The sequence below is a fragment of the Carassius auratus genome, chromosome 7, assembly GCF_003368295.1.
Source record: "Carassius auratus strain Wakin chromosome 7, ASM336829v1, whole genome shotgun sequence".
Taxonomy (NCBI): Eukaryota; Metazoa; Chordata; class Actinopteri; order Cypriniformes; family Cyprinidae; genus Carassius; species Carassius auratus.
In genome coordinates, this window is record NC_039249.1 from 7,735,412 (window position 1) to 7,762,035 (window position 26,624).

The 26,624-nt window shown below is 36.6% G+C and overlaps 1 protein-coding gene across 3 annotated transcripts; it reads right to left on the reverse strand.

The window, feature by feature from the left end:
- Positions 1–651: 651 nt before the first annotated feature.
- On the reverse strand, positions 652–26,046 carry zgc:109889 (WH2 domain-containing protein). Of its 3 annotated transcripts, XM_026266989.1 has the most exons (11): positions 25,793–26,046; positions 12,490–12,528; positions 11,633–11,777; positions 11,245–11,379; positions 7,508–7,661; positions 6,982–7,099; positions 6,506–6,589; positions 5,979–6,157; positions 4,684–4,968; positions 3,415–3,803; positions 652–2,773 (listed from the first exon to the last, which is right to left on the reverse strand). In XM_026266989.1, the coding sequence occupies exons 3-11, from the start codon at positions 11,763–11,765 to the stop codon at positions 2,616–2,618; spliced, it is 1,635 nt and encodes a 544-aa protein (XP_026122774.1). In that variant the 5' UTR covers positions 11,766–11,777; positions 12,490–12,528; positions 25,793–26,046; the 3' UTR covers positions 652–2,615. The 3 variants fall into 3 exon arrangements, with proteins under 3 accessions (XP_026122774.1, XP_026122773.1, XP_026122775.1); XM_026266988.1 differs by lacking the exon at positions 12,490–12,528 and having other exon boundaries at positions 25,793–26,045; XM_026266990.1 differs by lacking the exons at positions 6,506–6,589; positions 12,490–12,528 and having other exon boundaries at positions 25,793–26,045.
- Positions 26,047–26,624: the final 578 nt, after the last annotated feature.

Here is a 26,624-nt window from a genome sequence, read left to right on the forward strand (position 1 = left end):
ATATAATCCATAATTCAACAGAGACAAAGTTTAAGGAAGGGATGGACAGGCAGTGAGATTAAAGTGAAATGTAATGGTTATGTAATACAAGAAAAGGTACCGTACTTGATGCTTGCAGTATTAAAATATGTTTCCCACACACTTTAGCCAGTGAATGTCCATGACTTTGCTAGTCAATTGTGGTTACCTCAAGATGTGGTTACGTTATGATTTTCATTAAAATTTCATTACATTACTGGAGTAGATTTCTATTTCAGCATGGGGATCAATCCATGAATAAATAGTTATACATGCACAGATGTAAATAAGAAATAAATACCCTGCAATTTGAATGCGATGTATGGTGGAAAACGATTGCATATTTTAGATCAGTGCATATCTAGAAAATTATTCACACCATTAGAAATCAGAAATGTCAATTTTTCACAATTAAAAAAAAAAGTGTCCATGATTTTCATGATTACAAGAAGGTTCCTTAGATCATAGAAAGCCTGAAAATGTTTTAAGGTACACAAAGCAACAAATCATTAAATTGCACAAATCCAAGGTACCTTTAGACATTACTGATTCGACTTTAGTGCATGCTATTAAATCATTTAAAAATAGAATGAAATATAAATACCAAATGTTGCCATAAACCACACTGAGGAATGTTTTAAGAAGCATTTTAATGGCAGTCCATACATGCATGCAGCACTTGCCTACATTACATTGTGTGTGTGTTTTTTTAATACATTAATTTTCATACTGTTTCTTAACTATATAAATCAAAAGTTCTGCCATTTTAACAAAGTTCTATACATCACATTGTTTAAAACACAAATGACTTCATTCTTTACATACAAAACACAGGCTAAACACAGCTCATGATAGCTGTTAAAAGTTTGGAGAGGTTAACTTGAAGCCTCACTATTTGTGCAGTGAGTGACACATTTAAGCAAATAAATAGAAAATAAAAGCTGAAATACTGACGTGCTCTTATTCTGTACAAATTAGCATATATAGCATTTCAAATGCCTCCGAGGGCAAAATGATTCAAAATGGAAACACTTGCAAACAAAACTACAAACCAAAAATGCAAACCAGCTGTTCTTACAGAGCACATTGTTCATGTCTATTTATGTTTATGGGTACACATTACTAGGTCAAACAGGTAAGAGCACAGCAGTCTTCATTGTAGCCTGCTTAATTATGCTGTGTTTGTTGCCTTGGTAACAATGCAGTGACATCTACTGTGATTATAGTGAGATGACTGACAAGTGAACCGTTTGATCCTTCAGGGGACCGATGGCAACGCATTTAAGTATCCGTTTGAAAAGACACAGAAAACTAGTTTTTTTTTTTTCATCTCTTAAAAGATCAGGAGGGAAAAAAAACAAAGAAATTGATTCTGACAAGATATACAATCCATAATTACTATCACAGCACCACTTGTACCTCAAAACATTAAAGTATTGTGTTTAATGAGGCTATAGATGAATAAGAGCCCATTCTGTTGTCTATTGTAGTTGCACTACAAGTAATTGTCTACAAGTAGCAGCAATCACAATTTGTGTTTATGTATTGGTGGATTCAGAATGCACCAGTATAATAACAAGTCTTTTTACTTGAAGCCCAGAAAGCAAATGAAACATCATTCCAATCCATTAAAATGGGTAAAATTATTTAAATTAGTTACATCTAGTGAAATAGCATCACCAATAACGAACGTAAAGCATCACCACAAAGCCTCTCTGCATTTTTTAAAATACAGAAAATTTTATATTCCCAACTGAATTTGAATACATCCTTGATACAGTTTTCCAAATGAGATTGTCTATCCATGATATTCAATTAGTTGGGATATTTGGAATGCAAACATGAATAACTTTTATCAATTTTAATCAACAAAATAAAAATCTAACTAAACATCTACTGTGTGTTTGTGCTCTATTTGAGCAAATCGCTCAAGAATATTGCTTTTTAGACTTGCAATGTTAATTTCAACTGGTTTGCTATCTGCTTGATACTTGGTCAACATGCATTCAAGAGGTTTAAATGCAGCCGTTTGTTTGAGCTTGAATAGCTTTATTATTATTTTTTTACGTAAATGCTAAGTATATTAGCCTTAAATACATTTAAGTCTATATTCTCTGTCCTTCAAGTTGTAGTCCTGGGCGAGTAGGACTAAATTGAACATTGCATGTTCTAATAATTATGAGGTCATATTCTAAGGTTAGTGAGAGAGAGAGAGTGCAGGAGAGAGGACAGATGGTAGGACCACCACATTCAGAGTATGTGATGAATAGTGTCAGGCAGTGGACTCAAGCCCGCTGCGTAGAGGAGCCGATCTCTAACGGACATTGTTCTATGGGGTCAAAACTCTCATTAAACTTCAATGTCAAGGCTTCAATTTAAGATTGAAGAAAATGTAAAAGTTTCTGGTTCTGTCTCTTTGAGACTTTGTTTTGTTACATAGCCCCTTTAAAAAAAAACCAAAAAAAACACAGGAGCTGTGTTATATAAGTGCAGACAGACATCGGCATGCTACATTAGTTGTGATAATTCTGTTCTCTGAAACCTATGCTCTAGCGCTTACTTCAGGTTTTTTATTCTTCTATTGATGTTTTCCTGTTTTAGTCTGACCACTCATTTTCGTCCAGCTCAGAGTCTTCATCAGATTCGCTGTACTCCACGGCGATGCGACGGGATAATATAGTGGCCACGTCATTTCCAACTGGCTCCTTCTTTGCTTCCTGCTCCCGCTGCTCTTGCACTTTACGCAGCTGGATCCCTATTACAAAAAAAAAAGAAAACCTTAAAAGTGATAACCAGAGATACAAAGTTGCATTACCATTAATTAATTTATTATTAAAAGGATCAATCTCACAAAACCTCTGATGAGAAGGTAAGTATTAAGAAAATCAGTAAGAAAACTGATAAGAAATATGGCTCAGGTCATATTTCACACCATAATAATAATAATAATAATAATAATAAATTAATAGTGAAAAGTCTGTGGTAAGACTTTTAAAAAATGTTTTAAAGAAATCTCTTACATTCACCAACGCTGCATTTATTTTATCAAAAAAAGTATTATTATGGAATATTATTGTGATTTACAATAACTGTCTTCTATTTTAATAAATTTTAAAATGTAATTTATTCCAGTCATGAAACCCTGAATTTTCAGCAGCCATTATTTTAGTTTTCAATGTCACATTATCTTTCAGAAATTAATTTCATATGCTCAAGAAACATTTGTTAATATGAATGTCGAAAACAATTGTGCTGTTTAATAATTTAGTGGTATTGTGACATTTTTAAAAAGTTTTAAAACTGTGACATTTTAGAAATAAATTAAATATAAAAGTACGTTATAGTCACCATTCGACACCATAACACTCAAACCCCACTTTATGTGTGACCTCTGACCTCGTCTGATGGCCGCCAGCAGGTCGCTGCGTGCATCGCTCATTGGGATGAGAGGAACCTGGCCCTTCCTGGGGACAACCGGTGCTTCCGCAGGGGCAGCGGGCATGGTGTGGGAGTGAGGGTGCGGGTGGGGGTGTGTGGGCGGCCCAGGTGGAGGTGGAGGGGGGGCTGCAGGAGGAGGATGGGTTGGGGAAGGGGTATAGGAAGCAGGGAGGGCAGGGGTCGGAGGAGAAGGGTTGTAAGTCTGGGAAAGAGATGGCATGGTGCTGGCCGGGGCAGAAGAGGGGCCAGTGGGACTGTCAAAGGCAGTCTGGGCAGAGGGAATGAGAGGAGGAGGTGGAGGAGGAGCAGGAGGTACGAAATACTCTCGATGCTGGGACTGCTGACCACTGAGATAAAAACAGAGAAAAGAAATGAATCAAACACATTAACTGCACTCAGGAGATGAGCTACAAGCCTGAAGCAAAACCTAAAGTTAAACAAATTAAAGTACTACAATAGCTCAAACCAATCAATATAATTTAAAGATAAAAATGGCAAAAGATTTGTTTTGCAAAATATCTTTACCAAAACTAGAAACTGTGAGTCTGTGAGATTTCATTTCTTTTTTTTACATTTACAGTTAGCAGATGCTTTTATCCAAAAAACAACAACAACAAAAAAACAAAACAAACAAACAGTATTTTACCAGTATGTGTGTTCCCTGGGAATTGAACACACAACCTTTTGCGCTGCCAACACAATGATCACCACTGAGCCACAGGAACTCTTTCTTTTTTGAAGGACTATTGTCTTGTTGTGAGTTTTTGGTCATAGAAATGATGCGACTTACATTTGACACATGATCATATACGTTTTGTAGGCTATTTAGACTAAAGAAATACTAAATGATAAAATAAATGATAAACAGAGCAATTCCAAGAGAGCACACACCATGGTGCTCAGGCCCTATAAACGGAGCATTTAGACTAGGGTTTTGCAACCCCTAGGGGTTCATGGTGGAACTGCAGGACAGTGTTCATGGGACAAAGGGAATTGATATGCAAAAGCAAACTGAGTAAAATTCAATATAAAAAATAAAGTATAAAATTACTTTATTAATAAAATTAAATTTGAATACTCAAATCTTGCATACAAAATTATAAAATAGTTTATTTTAATTTTTAGAGGGTATTTCATGTAAATAATTTAGATGATTAGATAACACAGCTTTAGACCCTTTATATTACAGAGATTTACAGAATTAAGAGAAGCCGAAGAATAACAGACCTGTAGTCTTTAGCCTGCAGGGGACGTGGTCCGTTGAGAGCGGGGTCTGGGACTGCTTGGCCATGGGAGGTCTGAACCCTTCCAATGGTCTGTCTCCCGGGTGGAGCAGAGGAGGAAGCGGCCGGCCGATACCCACGGTCCAGGGACTGGGTCTGGACATGAGAGGGGGCCATGAGGTGCTCTTTGCCATCGGCAGCGGAGTAAGCGCTGGTCACGGCCATCTGCTGAGCCGGGTGACTGGGGCTGCCTGGGTAAGAGTGCTCACCCATGTCTGAGGCAACCGACCTGATGATGGAAAAGACACAAAAAAGGAAAAGAGAGAAATATTAAAATGCGATCTTGAGCTTTAAAAAGAGTACTATAGATTCCAAAGTTCAGCTTTATTGAAAGCACCTGTGTGGCATACTGTTTATTACAATAGATAATAATTTTCACTGTTGATTGACAAAATTAGCCCCTCACTTGACTTCCAAAGACTTCAGGACAAGCCACTGCCCCAGAATAAGTGTCAAAAGACACTATTTTAAAAAGCGATAAAGCGATTTTTTTGTTTGTTTGGTGAAAATACATTCAGCTCCAAGACTTTAATGAAATTTACATTAAAAAAAGCAATATTGGGAGCCACTACTCCAGTCTTCAGTGTCACGTGATCCTTCAGAAATCAGTCCAATAAGTAAACATTATATGTTCATTCTAATAGGATTATGAACAAAAAAACAAAGACCAGTACCATTAAACTACAGTACGTATTTTCGACATATAAATAAAACTCTATATATTATACTTAAATCTTTTAGATACAGTATGAAACATGTTCACGCAGGGATGAAAATGAATCAATGAATCACAGCTGATTTATTAAAAAGTTTAAACTGATTCACTGAATGAATCAAACTTACTACATGTTTAAATGTAACTTTTTAACATGACTGATATGAACAGCTGCTTTATTTGCTTAAATGTACAACAAAGAATGACTATGTCTTTTCCATTTGGAAAATTATTAACCGAATAAAAAAGCACATTAAAGTCATTACAGTATGCACACTGTAAAATAATTTGTCAATGTATCACCTACTTCAATCACCTAATTGTTTAAACTAATAAAAATGATTAGAAAAACTAACAAATAAAAGAATAGAATAGTATAATGATGTGATGCTTTAGATTGCTCTGGTATGACTCTACAAGAGTTGGCAGCTCAAAGTGTCAACAGATGGCAGTAGTGAGCTATGATAAACTGCAGCCCACTTACATTGCCACTGAAAAAAGTCAAAGGAAAAGAGACAACCAACCTGTTGTCTGGGGAAAGTGAGCCCTCAGAGGACATCCCGTGGTATGGAGAAGGCGTAAACCGGGCGTCTGGGCGGAACTCCTTATCGTACGCCATTACGTTCCACTCCTGCCTACGATTCCGAGCCTTACGAACCTTTTTCACCTCACGACTGGGGTCCTCCACCTGCTTCTGCTGCTCCTGAGGGAGAGAGAGAGAGAAAAGAATGAGAGAGGGAGAAAGAAAGACTAGTGTTGCAAAAAGCCCAGGGTTTCATCACAAATCACATTTGGTGAAAGAGGTTTAGACTGTCAAGCTAAAAGAGCAAAGTCGCACACACACACAGACTGTAGTGTCCACATCTTTCACTGAAAAGTGCTGTGAAGAAAGATTTCTACATATTTCAGGGGAATGCATTAAACACACACTCACACACTCAGTAGAAAAGCTAGTGACTGTAGGGAAAGAAAGTGAATGCACAAACTGGAGTCTGCAAAGTGAGGGACTGACAGATGAGAAGAAGGACTGACAGAAATGCAGGTCTCTTACGGAGGATAGGAGGGGGCTTCTGAGATGGGCCTGTCTGGAGTGGGACTTAGTCTGGTCTGAGTGAGTCTGGCCTGAGCCGCTGGTCTGGAGAGAGGGGGCAAAGTCTGGGGGAGTTAGAGCTCTCATTCATGCACACACAGAATTCACATCTACTGATGGGTTTCCTTCTGCTTTCTCCTTTGCATAAACACAAAAGCTTCTGGTTTGAGGAGAGGAAATCAATTGGAGAAACAGTTTTTACAGGGGACCCAGTGGTGCTATGGATGCAAAGGGGGTTTGTCTGATGTCCTTAGTATTGTTGATAAGTTCAAGTCAATCTTAACCATGTACAACACCACTTATTTTGGTATCAACTTGGTACCAAAGTTCCATTTGTGACATCCTTACAGCAGTATGTGATTGCGGAAAGTACACAGTGTAAAACAGGACGATAAAGTGCACACAAAAACATATTTATGCAGTTGACACACACAGACCTTCTGTCTTCTCTTTTCTTTTCTCTTGTCCTCTGTGGCTTGCAGCATTTTCTCCCTCCAGAGGATAAAAAAGTAGGAGGGGTCCGTGTAGAACTTCAGTGCATCCTTCTTATCATCTCTGTAGAAAGAAAGAGACAAATGATGGTTGCTACAATAGCATTTGCTCAGTGTAGAGCTGTAACTCTCCAAACAAACAAAACAACTTGCTAAAATGAATAGGGCTTTAAGGCATACTTGAGAGAGAGAGAATATTCTAGCAGAGCACACTTGATATGCAGCAAGTGATTTATCATTTTGTCACAATACACCCGAGGTGCACAAACAAAAAGGAAATAAAACATGCAATTGAAACATATCTTCATTTTTTAAATTGAACATTTTTAATATTGTAAAGTTGTATATAACACAACATTTACATTCAGTCCACAGCCTTTAATGAAGTTAGATTTTTGGCCCTTCATGGTAAAAAGTTTGGGAACCTTGAGACGAGTTAAAAATGCACAGGTTGAAGTGATGATGATCTCACCTGTAAGGGCTGAGAATATTGAGAGGGGGTGGTTTGTCTCCACGGTGGTAGAGCTCCAGCACAGGATTAGGGATGGAGTTTCTGGAAACAACTTGTTGGTCCTGAATGGTGGAGCTCTTGAAGGCCTTCCTCATGTTGATATCTTGCAGAGAGACTGAAGATGTGGGATAGAGGAAGAGTTCAGATATATATTTGTGTTTATGTTTACTATATGGTGAATAAAGGTTTGGTTTGACAAAGACAAATGGTCCCTTGATCATCATGAAGTGTTAAAGGGCCTTAAAGTAAAGCTGTGTGAAATCCCGGCTTAAGTCTCCTATGTGTTTGTTAAAGAAAGGAAGGAGCTGTCCATGAGACAGCAGATGGTCAATCTCTTATTCACATGATCTGCTTCTCACCCTAATCGGGAATGGCACAAACATATGATACTGCTGCGCATTTAAGAGCAACGTCACTTCTTTGCCTGCCCTAGAGCATGTGGAGCTCCTGCTTCACAATCCCATGTTTGTTTGTTTTATTTATTTATTTATTTTTTCAATAGACAGAGCGGTTTGGCAGTGACTTCAGATGTTTTGCTTGCACAAATCAAAAACAAGTATGAGATACTGTAAAGGTGATTAACCTCAACCCCTTATTAACATACATTAAAACTTGGGACATCACGGTCAGTCAAAAGATGTATGATAACCAATGACAACTGTTTAAAATGGCCTTGTTAATAGGTTTGTGACAGGTTACATAAATTGTGTGTATAATATATATATTATTAAAATTATAAACTCAACAGTTTTGTTTTTGCCCCCATTTTTCATGAGCTGAACTCAAAGATCTAAGAATTTTTCTATGTACACAAAAGGCGTATTTCTCTCAAATATTGTTCACAATTCTGTCTAAATCTGTGTTAGTGAGCACATCTCCTCTGCGAGATAATCCATCCACCTCACAGGTGTGGCATATCAAGATACTGATTAGACAGCATGAGTATTGCACAGGTGTGCCTTAGGCTGGACACAATAAAAGGCCACTCTAAAATGTGCAGTTTCATCACACAGCATAATGCCAAAGATGTCGCAAATTTTGAGGGAGCGTTCAATTGGCATCATAGGCTCATTGTTGTGCCAATCATCCACAACCATCACCTCATGTTGCAGCATGATAATGCACAGCCCCATGTTGCAAGGATCTGTACACAATTCCTGGAAGCTGAAATTATCACAGTTCTTGCATGGCCAGCATACTTACTGGACATGTCACTCATTGAGCATGTTTGGGATTCTCTGGATCTGTGTATACGACAGCATGTTCCAGTTCCTGCCAATATCCAGCAACTTCGCACAGCCATTGAAGAGGAGTGGACCAACATTCCATAGGCCACAATCAACAACCTGATCAACTCTATGCGAAGGTGATGTGTTGCACTGCATGAGGCAAATGGTGGTCACACCAGATACTGACTGGTTTTTGGACCAATATTTTTTGTATACATAGAAAAAGTATTAGATCTTTGAGTTCAGCTCATGAAAAATGGGGGCAAAAACAAAAGTGCTGTGTTTATAATTTTGTTCAGTGTGTGTATATATACATACCATCAAAAGGAAAAAACCATGACTAAAAATACATTGTATTGAAAATGAACAGCCTGCCTCTGATAGAAAGTAGTGCAAAAGCCGAAAAGAGCTGTTAGATATTCTGTAACATCAGTCATGCAATGATCTATGATACTGTGTGGAAATTTGTCAACTGTGGGCCACTGCTAAATTATTTATTAGGTTTTTCTACATTAGTGTAGGGGTTGTCTGTTACTGAGGGGGTGGGGCTTGTTTTGATGTAAAGAATGATGGACTGCCTCAATCGTCCTCTAATTAAGTATGCCACTGGAGAACACTCACAATATTGAAGCACTGGCTGTGCCTCAGGGGCCACTGTACTGCTTTACTGAACATTAATAATTCAAGACTGAGCATACAGGCTGATCTGATGGCACGAATGGGGTATATGAGGTCAAACCTGGGACAACTTATAAAACAAGGGGGTTCTGCTTTTCAAAATATGGACTAAGAGCCAGAACGCAATGCTGTTGTAATGGAAGAGAAAAGCCCTTTCCTAGCTCATTTAAAATACCAACAAACTGTCCGTCTAAAACAGCTATGACGTAGCTTACCCTTTCAATCTTACACCCAAACTCTGTCTTCTTGACTATTAAAATGGTCGTCTTTTATATTAATAAGCGATTCCAGTCAGATTAATATGTAATCATAATGACATCAATCCTAAAAAAAAAAAAAAACCTGAGCAGTGTTATTTTATTATCATTAAGATACTATTATAGTTTTTATAAATATTTTGAAGTTTTAGATTTTACATTTTAAGTTAACATTAGTATTTTTTTTTATAAAAATTTTTTTTATTTTAATTTTACTTTTTTTATTACACTGTTAAACTTAATGACAATAAGAAATTATGTTTTAGTAACTAGCTGAAAAAAGTTCGATTTTTGTTAGTTTTAGATAACTATAATAACCCTAACTCTAAGACATACTAATATCCAATGAGGCACTGCTCTACACAATGACTACATGTCCAATTTTATTAATTTCAGTTTTCTTCTTCTATTTCCTTTTTTCTCATTTTGTTTCTATCGCTAAATGTCTCTTTTGTCCTTGTGTGTAGTCTGTTCAAGTGCAAAAGAAGCTCAGTTTTAAGTCTGGATGGCTGGTTATAAATTAATAATTAGAATGGATGTTAAGAGGGGGATGGGATGACATTTTTGGATCAAACACAACCATGAATGCCAGAAAAACCAATCACCCTTTCTGGTAACAAACAAGCACACACAAACACACACACACACACACACACACACACACACACACACACACACACACACACACACACACACACACACAGACACAGACACACAAAAATACTATTCTGTCTCTTCCTCTCTGTGAGATGTCTCGATACTCAGACATTCTCCTCCTCCTCCCACTCTCCACTTCCCAACCATGCATTCTACATGCAGCACACAGAAACCCCAGATCACCATCAGGTCAGACACACACATTAGAGAGCTATAAACACACACACACACGGCCCAGAAACCACACTCTGCGCATTCCCAGCAGGTTTTGCTTTCGGCACAGGTGTGGTTGAGAGGTCATCGCTCACTGTGAATCAGGTGATAATGGAAAGCTCAGACTTTAAAAGAAACATCGATGTGTCATCTCTGTAAGTGAGGGGTCACGGGGGAGCTAGAACATATTAAATCCTCTTTATCGGCTCTCCAGTTATCGATCACAGCTGGGCGGAATGTTTTAAACAGACGAGGACATCGTTAGAACATGGCCCTAATCTTGATTTTGCATACAGACAGAGTGTTTACAGATAAGAATCTCTTCTCTTATGTCCATCAAACACACAGAATGACTTCAAAGTCTCCACTATCTGCTGCATTTATTCATCGAGACAAGAGATGGTGCAACCAGGCACTGGATTTTTCTATTCCGCAGAGAGAAGAACAAAAGAAAGAGATGATAGGAGTCGAGGGAGGAGTAAAGTGATACGGTCTGATGTCTCTCTCTTTCATGGCAAAGAAAGCTGGGTCATCCCTCTAACTACAGGCCAAAAGAAGACCATTATAGAGGACAGCACTCAAAGGCAGACGCATTCTTGCTACAGCTGAAAGCTTGTTAAATTCTGGAGATGATGCAGAGATTAAGCTTAATGCGTGATGTTACCCTCTTCCACGGTGGAGTCCAGCTGGGTGACTTTGATAGCCAGCAGGTCCACTCTCTCTTGCAGGTTATTCATACGCATGTAGAAACTGTTGGCTTCATTAAACAGCTCTCCAAAGATGTCTTCTGCATGACGACCTGCAAGACAGACGACGACAGAAGCTAAGAGGAAGGTGTGCTGAAAAGATCCATTGAATTTCCATGCTAGGTTGAGTGTTGGTCAAGCTAGTGGTCTAGTACAGTCATGTTATTCATCACCAAATCTTGGTCAAGCTGGTGGACCAGAATGATGCCTTCTGATTTATTTCAACAGACAACAAATAAAAGATTATATAAAGAACAAACAATTCAATGAAACTAAAAAAAGAGAGAAAAGCAGGGTGTCACTCACTCAGGCTGCCCAGTTGTTTGATGATGGCTGCCAGGGTGCTGTTGGTGACACACTCCAGTTCACTGGGCACCCCATCAGGCAGAGCTCCTCGACACAGGTGCTTGGGCTCGATACTCCTCTTCACCAGCGGCATGACTGACTACGGCTGAGAGACAGAAATAGGAAGACCTATTAAGACACTTAATGAACTCAAACACCACATGACATGAGGAGGTATATTTCCGGAATATACACACACACACACACATACAGTTAGGAGAAAAATATTTAGTTTTTAGAATGTGTCATCATTTGTAAAAGTGTATAAGAATTTCCTGAATAGACTTCAAAATTTTATTTGACTATATTTATTGTTTTTTTTAATTGTTAAAAAAGAATAACTATTAAAATAGCTATAAAAACAGATTTAACCTGAGTTTTGTCAGAGCAAATATAAAAAGACATTTAAGAGAATAATATATTTTTACACATTTTATTTATTATGTTTTTTTTGTTTTAAGTTCAGGATAGGTTTTATTTAGATTTCATCTTTTAAAATGTGTATGATAATTTCCTTTATTCACTTACAACAAAGTACAAACTATATTTTTCACTTAAACTATAATATACAACAACAACAAAAAATCGTACCTAAATTGTAATATCAAACTAAAACAATGGCATGCATTGCAAAATATGCGATTTGCTTGATGCTCCTAAGATTCCAAAAGTCATTTAACCAAAAATCATATTAGTCACTTAGATCACTATGTTCAATAATCAATATGTCACATAAAACCAAATGTTTAAGTTTGTATAAGTTTAACACATGCGTAAAAACAGCATTGGTAAAGTAAGTGACCGTAAAATCAACTGACCCAAAACTCTGCCACACGGCCCTTGGACATCTTCACTGTCTTTGTTCAATGAAAGTACAAATAAAAGCCAATGTAAAGGTAAAAGTGTTAGTATGAAATTTGAAATCAGTTCTACAAAATCAAATATCACAATGTAATATGGTTACATTGTATTGGCATTTTGTGCTGATTAATCATTCACATATATTTAATGCAGATGTCTGACATAAGTGGGCCCCTGTTTTAGGAAAAGGACCTACTGTGGTCTGTTCCTGTTTTCAGACCACCAATGACCACAGACAAATGCTAATAAAGACAGTGACTGGCATCACACACACTGATGCAGGAGTAATGGTTCAGTGACCTGGGCACACAGACAACATTGCCTGGCAACTAAAGCGGATGGGTATGCTGCTAATGAGACATGAAAAGAGCACTGTTACAGCCCGGTGGGACAGCAGACGTGTGTGTGTTCCCCTGCTTTCTTTGTGTGTCTTGTTATTATTTCGGTCTGAAAGTGATTGGAAAACCAGATTGTAAAGGTTAACAAACCTATTAAACTATTCAAAAGTTTGGGGGCCGTATTTTATAAAAAAATTTTTAAAGAGAAATTCATTACAAAAGATTTCTATTTAAAAATGAATGCTGCTATTTTTTAATGTTCGATTTATCAAGTAATCCAAAAAAAAAGGTTAAATGTCAAATCATGGTTTTCACAAACATTAAGATTTTGTTTTTTTCATGATCTTTTCATTCAATTCTGCTCTCACAGTGTGAAGCAGACACTGTGGCCTGACCCATTTAATCAACATCATGTGCATTTTTCCACCGGAGTACACTTGAAATCTCTTGAATTTGTAATTTTTTTTCAAACACAGGGACAGTTTAAAACTATTTTCTCCCAAATTCTTCACTTCTAGCTCTACTAGCATTTTTACTGTGTGGGAATATTTTACTGTGGGAATAAAACGCAGTTGACCAGATACTGTATATTTTATGTCAATAATGGAAGTTATTTTAAATTATGTGTCAATGTTTTTAAAATATCAATATGATAGAATATTCTTCCTGCTTTCCATCAAGGGCTGACACACACACCATCATAATTACACAGCTGTTCAATAACAGATCACTTTGCACTAAAACATTCACACTCTTTTTCAGTCTGTCTTCTCTGAGACTCTCGGTCTGCTCATGAATAAAGCAGCAGAGCTGAGTGAGAGTGTAGAGGCGCAGGGCTGTAATCCCTGAGAGAGAGAGAGAGAGAGAGAGAGAGAGAGAATATCTGTCTGTGTTTTTTGGGGGGAATGAAAGGACACATCAGAACTCTGTGAAGTGCTTGCCCACATTTACATTCATGCATTCTACAGACACCTTTTTCCCAAAGTGACTCTGACTTTCAGAGAATTCATGATATGATTTTATCAGCACGTCCCTGAGAATCAAGCTTATGACCTTGGCATTGCTAGAGCCCTGCCTAGGTAGCAGAGCTACAAGAATGCTACCTACCTAGACAGTTTTGTTTGCTGCTGACTCAGGACACCTCTATGATTCTCAAATATGCCGTTTAGGCACACAGATCTCAACAAATTAAGACACGTACACTTAATCCTAACACCATGTCCCAACCACTCCTAATCTGTCATGAAGTAACACATTTTATTGAAACTGATGACAGACAATCAGAGTCATTCCATGAGAATAAGTGTTTAATAAAACAGTTAAGTGGCTTTTGGACCAATGTGATTAAACCATGGGTAGGACTTGCATATCTGGCACTGGCATGCAAAAAAAATTGATTAATATGGAAGAAATAGCATTTACTGATATTCTGTTGTTTAAAAGTTAGAGAAATTTTGGTCACACTTTATTTTTAGGTTAAATTCTCGCTATGAACAAACCATTAACTGCGACTTTTGTGTAAATTAACTACTAATGTGTTGCTAATTAAAAGTTAGTATCTCGATGATACCATCATCTCACTTGATATATGAAACCCACTTGAATTCTTAGATACAAGCTCTTCAAATGGTGAGAATTATGGGAAACACACAGAGAAAAAGCAGTGAATGAAAGAGAGAGAGAGTGAGGGAGAGAGAGAGACAGACGGAGAGAGCCAAAAGTGTGCCACCTTGCCAGGAGGGGCCTTGGTGTTGTTGCCATGGAAACAACACTGAAACGGCTTCTGAGAAAGGATTTAGAGCGAGCTAGAGAACGAGAGAGAGAATTGAAAAATGGTGCAGAGAGAATCCCCCACTATATATCTCAACAACATGTCAAGAATGCAGCAGAGCCACACTCACTCTCTTATAAAGCCCTCCCTCTGATATATTATGGCATCCGCACAGAGATCTGAACATACACACTTATTCATTTAGTCATTTAATGACTACCTGAACACGTCTGAATTTCCCAGTCTCTCTCTGAAAGCAGGAGGGGGTCAGGGACCCCAGGGAGAGCAGCGGAGTGAATTCATGAGATTCTGTAATGTGTGTGGGGGGGATGTAAAGCAGTAACATACATGCAGAGCGCTAAGCATACATGATTCACCTCATTAATCAATGCTAAACATTTATCCAGTAGCATCGGATTAGGAGTAGAGACTGACATTTTTTCGGGAATCCCGTAGGATAGGAAACAAAATCACTATTAAATCACGTGATTGGGATGGGACAGGAGAAAAGGTCAGCGGGAGTGAGAGGGACCGGGTATCGTAATAAAACAATGATACCCAACTTTATACACATATATACCTTTTATATAAATAAACTACATATATTAATTCTGAACTTAATTTTAGTTGCCATGTCTCTTAATGTGGTTTGAAAATCCACTCCCGTGTCACACTTTAATTAGGAGCAGTCATAGTACAGCAGCAGGAGTCTGTGAGTGTGTTGTTTCTGTTTGCATAACATTACATGACAGAATGACCCACTTTTCTAGATGTGTAGGTCTAAGGGTTGTTTTTAATGCAAGTCAGTGTCATTTATTATCATTGTATGTGTGCAAAAGCATCTGCTCTTTATGAAACAGATGGCATTTATAATAGAATTAAAGGCCCAGCTCTCCCTCTCTACAGGCATGTGTTTAAAAGTCAATGGAACACTATCAAACTCGTCTCCCACTGTGAACCAAGAGCCTGCGGTCTGCTTGTAAAACATCACACACCATATCATTAGCCACGAACACGAACAAGTTCATTTTCAGAATAGGTTTTGATTGAATTCAATCCACCCAATAGATAATTCTACACAACTTACAAGTCTGCATTTTTTTGGGTCAAAAAGGAAAGAAGAAACATTTAGGGCTGGGCAAAACAATTGCTTTTTCAATCAATCATTTTTTTTTTTAATTATGCCAATTTAATATGTTTGATATTGATATAATGTTATAGTAAAACTACAAATCTGCACATGCACAAGGCGCCATGAACAAAAAAAAAAACCAAAAAAAAACAAAAAAACAATAGTACTACTGCACCACTACTAATAATAAATATTAATAAAACTTAATTTTAAGGAATAATAAAATTTGTTTTCTTTTTAATTTTAAACAGTAAACTTATGTTTTGCAGAACTTTGTTTGGCAAAAATAAAAGGGTTTAATTTTAATTTGATTAGGATAAATTAAATCACTTTATGCCTTCATTTGATTACCAGAAAAATTAATAAAAACATTTTATATGGCCCTATTATTGTAAAATAAAAATAAAAAAGGACCCTATACAAATAAATAATATGTTTAAAATACAGGTCTACCTCTCTTAATTTATTTTTATTAATTCACCAACTGTAAACTGAGGTTTAATGTTAATTGATTAGAGATATCAATAGCTTCTGTATTAAAACTATATTCACTGAATGTAATAAAAAAATAGAGAGAATTGAGTCAAGAATCGGATCGAATTGGGACATCTGAATTGATACCCAGCCCAAAGTAATATTGGGAAATATTTTTAATATCTAAAATAAATGTTTTCTATTGTAATGTAGTTTAAAATGTAATTTTTTCCTTTGATGGTAAAGCTGAATTTAAACAGCTATAGCTCCAGACTTGTGCCTCGTGATCCATTAGAAATTATTCACATTTCTTATTATTATTATCATCACCATCAGTGTTATCAACATTTGTGCTGCATTTGATGTCTATCACTTCTGATTAATTCAATAATTAATTAATGCTTGCTCAATAAAAATACAATTTCTTTAAAATAAAAGTCTTGACACCCTAATTTTGAACAATAAGGCGCATATATATATATATATATATATATGCACACATGCATACACACACACACACACACATAAATACATACATATACACACATTTATATAAGGACAACACAATCATTACTGCATTTCATTCATGTATATAAAAAAATCTACAACATTTAACATCAAATATCTCTGTAAATATTTGTAAACGCACACAAAACTAACAAATATCCTCTACCACCAGACTCATCACTGCCTCCTTTCTCTTCCCGGCAACAGTTTTCAAGAGGAAATTATGATATAAATGTCAAATCAAGAGAAGAACAAATAGCAGAGCTGCAGTTGCAGGTGGATCTGATGAGGAGACGTTTGTGTGTGTTGCTCAGATTCCAGAGCCCCGGTGCCCCCCCACCCCACCGCTGGCTCTACTTCACCTCTTTAATGTCAGGATCAACGCATGGGCTCTCGGATCAACCCCCAGCTAAAGCCACCAAACACCCCCCCCCCCAACACACACAAAAAAAGAAGGGAATATGATTACATTTTCTTCCCTTATCCCACATATCCAGAGCTGTTCAGAATACAGAATAAGAGTGTCATTAGTCCAGACTGAGAGGAAGTGTTGCCATGGTTTCCTTTCATGCCCCCTGGTTGTTGCTTGATCAAAAAAGAAAGAAGAGCAAAAGCCAAACACTTCGATAGACAAGATAGACAAACAGCTAGATGAGCAAACACTGTACATTAACCCTCTCAAGGTCAATGACTCCAGACCACTGCTGTTTTAGTATTATTTATATGCCATTATAGTTTGTTATTATATTTTTTGTTATATTTTAATTTTAAGTAATTTCTATATTTCTCTTTTTACTAGTTTTTTTAATATTCTTATTTAGGTTTCATTTATTTTTTTTATTTCAGTTTGGTTTTATTTTTATTTTATTTATTTTTTCAGTTTGTAACGCTACTAAACTTATTTCAGTTAGTTGCATTTGCAACATTTAAAATTTTCATTTAGTTTAAACGCTTCTATTATTTATATTTTATTTCAGCTTTATTTCAAGTAAAGGGTTAGTTCACCCAAAAATGAAAATTAGATTACTCACCCTCAAGTACTCCTTGGTGTATATGACTTTATTCTTTCAGACAAATCCAGTCAACGTTATTTTAAAAATTGTCTTTGAACTTTCAAACATTTAATGGCACTGAGCGGGTTGTTGCAGTGCATCAGTCCAAAAGAAGTTCGATAAAAAGCACCCACCCATAATAAAAAGTGTCTCACACGGCTCCGGGGGGTGGGAGTGAACAAAGTCCTCCTGTAGTGAATCGATGTGTTTCTGTTAGAAAAACAACCATATTCAAAACATAATAATCACTTTAATCTAGCTTGTGCTCACTGTTTTACATGGAAACAGCTCCATGCGGATAATGTATAGAGGTCTGCTTTGCACATGCGCCACTCAGAAGTGACGAACATGGAAGCACAGGAGAGAGATCAAAACAAAACAATGATCACCAATTAGAAGTAAACATCAAGGATTTGTAAAGAAGAATGTTGGAGGATTTCGATATAAGCCAAGAGAAGACTTTCCTTTGCTAAAGTAAGGAAACTTTGCTTCCTTTGCTCCTGTAAACAAACATTGGTTTTCTCAACAGTGAATGTGCAATGCGGACCTCATACATCATATGCCTGGAGCTGCTTCCGTGCACAACTGTTGGCGCAAGCTACATTAAAGTGATTATTAAGTTTTGAAAATTTATATTTTTCTTACAAAAAACGTATTGATTCGCTACTGGACCAGTATCAGATATGCCTTTTGCCAACCAAAAGGATTCTTTCTTCTCATGAATAATACAGCTTTAATGTGACATGATAAAATTAGTTAGATATGGGTTTCTCTGGTTTAAGAAAAGCCCAAGCGTTAACATTAAATAAGAGTATAGTTGTTAAAGTGGAATGGGCTTCAGGGTTAGTAACACTCTTTCTGTCTCTCTCCCATGAACTCTTCTCACTCCGTCACACACAATTAAATGTGCTGCATTCAGCACAATCAGGACAAATCAGCCAGGCGAACATGTGCCCTGGGGTCCCCATGCCACAGTGCACGAACCAATAGCTGGATAAGGCCTGGAGCAAAGGGGGTCACTCCCTGGAGCGAGTGCTTTGAGGTCTGCTCTGATCCAAGACCTGCTTTGTATCTGGAGCTCCATTCGTTTTTTTGAGGATATGGATGGGTCCTTCATCTGTGTAAATGGGGCAGGCTAACAAGAGACAAAAACTGGGGTGTTTGGAGAGACGGGTGGATTAACTGAAGAGTGAAATACAGCTGTGGGCTGAATAAAGATGGATGAAAACTTCAGCCCAGAGAAGACCTAAATTAATGATTACCTCAGTTTGATTAAAAAATAAAATAAAATTTTCTATTACCTCTACATTTCTAAATCTATTTTCTAAATGCATATTATTAATCTTGAACAGGTCCATTTTTCATTTAATTTGTACTTTTTTTTGAGCATGTCGTTTTTAATTACAATATCATAACTCAGTCTTCAGTTGAAATGACAGACTTTTATATGGCAATGCATGTCAGACTTCTCCAATCATTTAGTCCAATCAACAAATAGATAGAAGCAAGTAAAAGCGCCCCAAATTTTTTTTTTTTTTTTTGACAATGGGTTTTATTCAGATGTATGTCACAGTATAGAAGATGAGATCTGCTGAAATTAGAGATGTGCAAAATGTGTCTAAATCTTCTAATTACTGGGTTGTCTAAATGACGAAGTCCCTGGCATCCTGTACAATTAGATTGAAGGTCATTGCACAAAACTTATATAAGTATAAAACGTATAAAAGTCTTCGTCCTCACAAAAAAGTTGAAGACCTATGGAATCAGATGCATAAATGTATTTATAAAGACAGCAAATTTGTTACAAAAGTTTTTTTTTTTTTTTTAAACAAACTGGGTGTCCGATTCATTTTGATGTTGGACAAGTAATCAACAATCCAGAGGTCTACCCATTATCATATACCAGAGATAGCAGGAAAACAAACCTTACCATGCTGACTTACACTAAGCCTGCCTTTACACTGGCAGAAAAAAAAAATCAGATTTTTTTGCCCAAACCTGACATAGGTCGGAATTTGATGCATGTGTGTAAACACAAAAATCCACATGGGATCCGTCTTTTTCGCATCCGATCTGAGCCAATTCCATATGTGGTTTTAAATCAGATACATATCCGATATCTGGACATCCAACCTACGTCTAAACACACATATCGGATTCCCCGCAGAACTCCCAATGCAAGGGCGACACGTTTGCCCATAAAGATAGCGTTTTAATGCCGGATTACTGTATGGCTCACATTTTATTGAGGTGGAAACTTAAAAAAATTGCACATTCAGGAGCTCTGCCTCATGAATTTTATAAATACAACAGCTTCGCTACTAAAAACTACATTATATTTCTTAGCAAAAAAGTGATAAATTTTACTTGTTTGCAAGCTTCATACTCGGTCGGTCGTTCGTTTTTCCTGTCTGTCTCTCTCGCACTCTCATTGATTAAAATTAATTTAATATAATATCGGCGCTACTTTTTTTCACTAAAGAATTCTACATATAACGAACTGTATAAAATAGCATACCAAATGAAAATTACCATCATTTTCCATTATTTATCTGTTCATTGAGATTTTGAGCTGCAAAAAATCCATGACAGCCATTGTCCATGCTGGCATATAATAGCCAAATGGCCACTCGACATGAATTAATTATATTAATAATTTTAATAGTACGGCCTTTTAAAATCCGAGGATCTACCATGTACAATCACTCACAATCATTTTGGGTGGGAATTATGTAAACACATATCGAATACCAGTCATGTCTAAATTGAATGTAAACAGATGGGCCAAAAAAAAAAAAAAAAAATCGGATAAAGTCAAAAGATCAGATCTGTGCATTAAGACATGCAGTGTAAATGCAGTCTTATAGTCTCAAATTTAACTTTACTAATTTTATGTGCTTTTGTCATGTAGTTTTTGTTAGGTGTATATTTAAAAAAAAAAAAAAAAAAAGGAGAGAAGCCCGTCTGTCCATTTTCAGAGCATTTGAATAAAAGTCCCACTTCGATGCTGTTCTGGAAACTTGCTTTTAATCATAAACTCTGACAGAGAACCCATTAAACAGATTTCATATGAACTCCATGAACTCATAAGATCCCGGGCACCATCCAGACACACTGGGCTGAGACTGATGATAGTACAGCAGTGGATAGATTCACAACATCGATGATGACCACCGTGACAACCATGTCAAGTAATTGCAACAACAATGCATCATCGATCATGCCCTACTGCTGCCCAATATAGCAGAGTAAGCACGCTGGTAAAACAGGCTGTGTATTTAGGTGTGTTTTGGGGTTTGTAAACAGAACCAGACTCAAAGCATCTACTCATAGCTGTTGACAACTGAGATGAATAAATAAGAGAAAATGAGAGAGAGACAGTGGTTTTGTCCAGCTGTCTCATACCCTGTGTCCTGGAAAGGCCTTTACGGTGGGCTCAATAGACAAGCCATGCTTGCATTTTCTTTTTTTATGGTGGCAGGTAACAAAAGGCAAAGGCAAAATAGCAGCAAACAGCACTTTTACACAGCCATTGCTTTTCATTTGCACACAAACACACAAGAGAGGGGAGGGGTAGCCTGGTGTAGGCCAACAGATAATATACTAAACTGACTTTTAAAAACAAAATGCTATGTCTACTGAGACTCCTACTGTACATACTCTTTTTATTTACCTCCAGGACAAAAACCTATGGGTACTGCCCAAGTGTTGCTTAACCATCTAACACAGGCCAAGGCAGCGAGACACATAAACAGTGATACAGCTCTGGAAAACTCATAGGAAAGTGTGCCCAAACTACACAATGTGGCGGAGCTCCACATTCAACACACCGCTGGGTTAACTAACAACATGACACAACAACAGAACTTCACACAGTAAATTCTAAAACAAATTGTGGGCATTTAAGGCATAGGACACCCCAAAATGAAACTTCGGTCATCATTTACTCACTCTAAGACTAGTGCAAGAATGTCAATACACCACTCAATTTCTCAACATCTCTCACAAATAAACCGACTTGTTACCTAACTAGTAACCTACTAACTTGAGACTTGACTTGGACTCTCTTGAATAGTCTTTACTACTACTTTACTAATAATTTTATAATTTTGATATCACCCATCTACAAATTAAAGGCCACTTTAAAAGTTGAAAGCACATATTAATAACAACATGGTATAAAGGAGAAATATTTTTAGACTGTTTCAATTAAAGGTCTTTGTCATTTGCTTTAAAAAAATTGAAAGAAAAGAAAAGTAGGCATTTAGAAAATGAAATAAAAAGTTGTTTAGTGGTTCTTTATTTAGGAAAATGTGACTTTCCGAAAGAAGAATTTACAAAATATAAGAGACTTCACTTGGACTCTATGTTAAAGACTTCAAAATAAGAAGTCTTAATGTATCTCTAATAAAAAGAGATCATAATAAAATGTGACATTTCAAGAATGGTAAGCACACTGGACACCAATCATTTACACTGGCTACTATAAAAAATTTGACATTAACCCCCTGGAGTGTATTCCAGAAAGGAGGTTCAACAAACTTGGAGTTAAAACTTGAACTTTGAGTTGACGCACCTTGAGATTGGAAACTCTTTTTCAGAGTTTTCGGTTTCAGAACAGCCGAAACAGAGTTCAGTCCAATCGGAGTATGGTGACAGTTTAGCGTGTTCCCCACGACTATGAAAAGCCACGATCAATGGAGCTCCGAAATTACAATTCACCATTGCAACAGCTCCCACCAAAAAGACTTCCAGATACTATGGGATACGTAACTTTAATTCTAAATCAATATTATTAGGTGAAAACTGTCAAAAAGGTATTTTATTAAAATAATATTAATTTTCATGGTATCCCACAGGCATAAAAAAAAAGTGGCAGCAGAAAACAAATTAAACATAAAACCAATTAAATCAGGTAAAGCTTCAAGCGTAAAATGGGTGTAGGTTAATTGGACATTCAACAAATATCCTTTAGTGTATATCTATTTCAATCTATTTTTCCACAGTCTAATGCTTTTTCACATAAATAAATGTTATTTTATCCAACATAATTAGGGTAAGAAAAAAACATTTAACTTCTATTCAGCAGCTTCCATCTGGTCTCCTTCCATTCCATTTAGTAATCAGCTTCATTTCGGAAGGTGCGATGGTGAGAATGTGTGTGTAATCAATGCATCTAACTAGGGATGCACGATAATATCGGCACAACATCGGTATCGGCCGATAAAAGCTTAACATGACCATCATCGGTATCGGCCGATATGAATATTTCTGCGATGAGCCAAACCGATATTCTCCAAGTGAAATAATTGACCTGTTTTTCAGATGTGAATGTCTGTCTACATTTGTAAATTAATACATTTATGGTAGAATCAGTACAGAAGAGATACATGGATTTCTCTTCAGTAAAATTAAAGTTTAAATATATCAGTATATATTTGTATATATATCGATATCGTTATCGGCATCGGCCAAAATTATTTAGAAAATATCGGCATATCGAATATCGGCCAAAATCCAATATCGTGCATCCCTACATCTAACCACACTGCAAATCCTAAAGGAAATTCAAATTATTAGGTTACTTAGAGGTCGCAACCAGATGTTATCAATTTGTATTTGAAATAAGGCAAAAATCTCAGCAATAAAAGCGTGAACGAATGAATTACGTATTTAAACATTGCTTATGCTTTAAAAAGGGGGAGGATATCAAAATAAACTGGGTTTTGTGAAGAAAATCTGTTATTATAGATACATGAAACATGTTTTTATTTTATTCTAATTTTTTTCATGATTCCCAATTATTTAGATTCGCAATTTATAATAGTTGTGCAGTCTTTACATTTTTATTTCAATGTAGAAATTATCTATTCATTTCATTTTATATTTGGACAGATTTGTTACGTGACAGCATTAATGAAAGTTTCTTAAGGGTCAATATCATGTTATCTGCATCTCCTGCACTCCATCAAGCCACTCTTATAATAGCAGTCATCACTCAAAATAATGCACGACTCTATTATCTGTATAGCATGTGTGTAAGACACTAATAAAATTATGAAGTAATAATTTTATGACAAATAAATATTTCAGTGAGTACAACTGGCTGTGTCTATAGTAGGCTGTTATGGACTACACAGCATTTTTATATTAATTTTTTTTTTATTGATTATTATTTTAAATTATTGTCCCTGGATCAGTACGAAACTCTTGCAATAAAGTAGCGGTGGTAGCAGACATATTTTAAGTATCAGTTCTGGTTGAAAAGAAGCTATCTAATCCTGTTTACATGAAATAAGCCTGCTCCCGAGCAGGTTTAAGCTTACGGACCTGTTGCTATGACAGCAGCTCCGGGATGAGCTTCGAAGAACCAAACCATCCAAGATCATGCCAAATCGTCAACAATCAAATCCAGCTAACTGAGTTAGCGACGTACGAAGAACAGGTCCCAGGTTAGGTTACTATGGCAACTTATCGAGAGGTTTAGTTTTGTCTTTTGTTGGAACCGAAAACACTGAGTTTCCCTTTTCTGGGGTTAACAAACAAAGTTTCCAACAAAAAACACTTTCTGGAATACACCCAAGGGGCTTGTACCATGATGGTAGATGAACACATTCAGAGTTACAGAATTAGTTTCAAGTTGACAAAACCAGACCACCAGCTTTGTTGGTACCATGATGCTGATCATCAGTTTTCTTTGTCAACTCGGGCTTTAATCCAGAGGTTGTGGTGTATGTGCACATGAATATGTGACATCACTGGCAAAACAACCAATCACGAGCCTTGGTTAAAGGTTTTGCTAAAGGTTTAGGAGATAGAAAAAAATTATGAATTTAAATGCATTTGCAATAATCCCCCCAAAAAAAGACTTAATTATGTAAGGTCAGGTCAATTTTTAAGCATTATCTACTGATTCTACAGCTTATTTATTTTACATACAATCTGTATATATTAAAATTAAATTTATAACAACTGTTAAACTAAAATTGCTTGTGTGTAATGGATTAATGATAATACAAATCATATAAATTAACTAAGTAACGTTACTTATCATTAAAGGCAGATATTTATTTGGTACTAGTGACCTTTAATTTGGAGCAAGTTAAATTGGGGAGTGACTTTTTTGTGTCAGACATGCGTCACTTTGCTCACATCTGATTGGTTCATTTTCAGTTTGAGAACAATAACTCAGAACATAACTTGCCTGGAGAAGGTTAGCCGTGGAGTGTAGGTTACTTTGGCAATGAACGCAGTTAAAAGCCAAGCCACTTTCATGGTACCTAAAATCCAGGTATCATGAAATACTGTAACTTACCTGGCTAGCCAGCTAAACCGGCTTCATGGTACAGGCCCCTGGTGTCTGAGGCATTGTTTTGGGCCCTGGAGATGAGTTGACATGTATAAAACAGTATCAAAATGTAAATAACAATTAAAATAATTATTGATATTTTTATGTAGAAGTGCTAACCAAACATTGAGGTTCATATTGAAATGCACTTGACATATAGTTAATGCAAACTTTGTTAAACACCTCAGACCACAGGGTTCTATATTTACATTTACTCAAAGGCAGGTGATTGAGAAAACTGAGAGAATAAATGGTAGACAGACTTGGAATTCACATGGAATTCTGGAGATAAAATGGAATTCTGGAGACAAAAAGCCCTTTAGGCATACTAAACCGACGAATGATAAATTATGTAAACATAAAAACATAGATGTATTATGTCGCAGTTCCTAATAAAGTTACCACCCTCGTCTGACTCGACATATTATTTGTTTGTACCACAAACAATATAACGCACACCCCGTATTTTCACGGCACAACATTAATCCTCGTACCAGCCATTACACACACACCACACAACACCACACACCACAGCCTTTTCATGTGATCAAAACAGCACTTGCGCGCGACGTTAGCGTTAGCAGCTCAGCTTTGTCCATGCCCACGAGAGATACAAAACCGATTAAAAGCCTGTTTACCTGTATATACCAAGCGCAGGCGCGGCGTCTCTGTGATTTCAGTCCGTGTTTTGCTCTCCCTCTGTATTGTTACATCGCATGCATCGATTAACTGCTATTTTCTGCAACGACTGATTTGGATAACGGTGCGTGAGTCAGGTTCAGTTGTTTGTAAATCACGGAACGATGCGCCCAGCGTGCGCGTTTCCTTGACAGCGTCGAGTCTTCTGCTTGAGCGCGACAAACGCTGCCCTGCGCGCATGCGCATACCGAAGCCTTGAACACCTCCCACCAAAATAAGCACAGACTGGAGCAGAAGAGGAAAAAATAATCAACACTTCACCTCTGAAATCTCCACAAGGAAGTCAGTATAGATGTATAAATGTATGTGTTTTTCTAAACAGAAATTTCTCTACTTCTAAAATGCTAGGAACAAATTGTCTAAATTGAAGTTTTGAATATTAGAGCTGATAGTATGCATGATTTGCTTCCTATTCTGTGCATTCGTATTTCATCAGTAGATGGCAGCATCCTTGATGGTGATAGACTACATAAGACACATTAAAATGTACTTTTACAAATGTTAAATTTTAACAGTAATGTAAAATTCTTAAGTAAAAATGTTACCTAGTTAAAGGTACCTTTCCATATAAATTGAATATACATTGAATATATATATATATATATATATATTTATATATAAATAATAAATGAACACATCTGCTGCAAGTTCAGTTTAATTTCAATTTTTAACTTATGCTCTTTTCTTCATGTGGCCTGTTTTTTATCTGCAGTTTACAGCACCATTTTTACCATTTTATTAAATTTTTAAGGTATTAAACAGATGATTTAT

What these genes read in the sequence shown, in the direction of transcription:
- zgc:109889 (XM_026266989.1), bottom strand. Translation starts at nt 11,765, where the DNA reads ATGCCGCTGGTGAAGAGGAGTATCGAGCCCAAGCACCTGTGTCGAGGA. An exon ending in CAAACAACTGGGCAGCCTGA is followed by an intron (nt 11,380 to 11,632) that starts GTGAGTGACACC and finishes TCTGTCTTGCAG; the next exon opens with GTCGTCATGCAGAAGACATC. An exon ending in GAAGCCCCCTCCTATCCTCC is followed by an intron (nt 6,158 to 6,505) that starts GTAAGAGACCTG and finishes TCTCTCCCTCAG; the next exon opens with GAGCAGCAGAAGCAGGTGGA.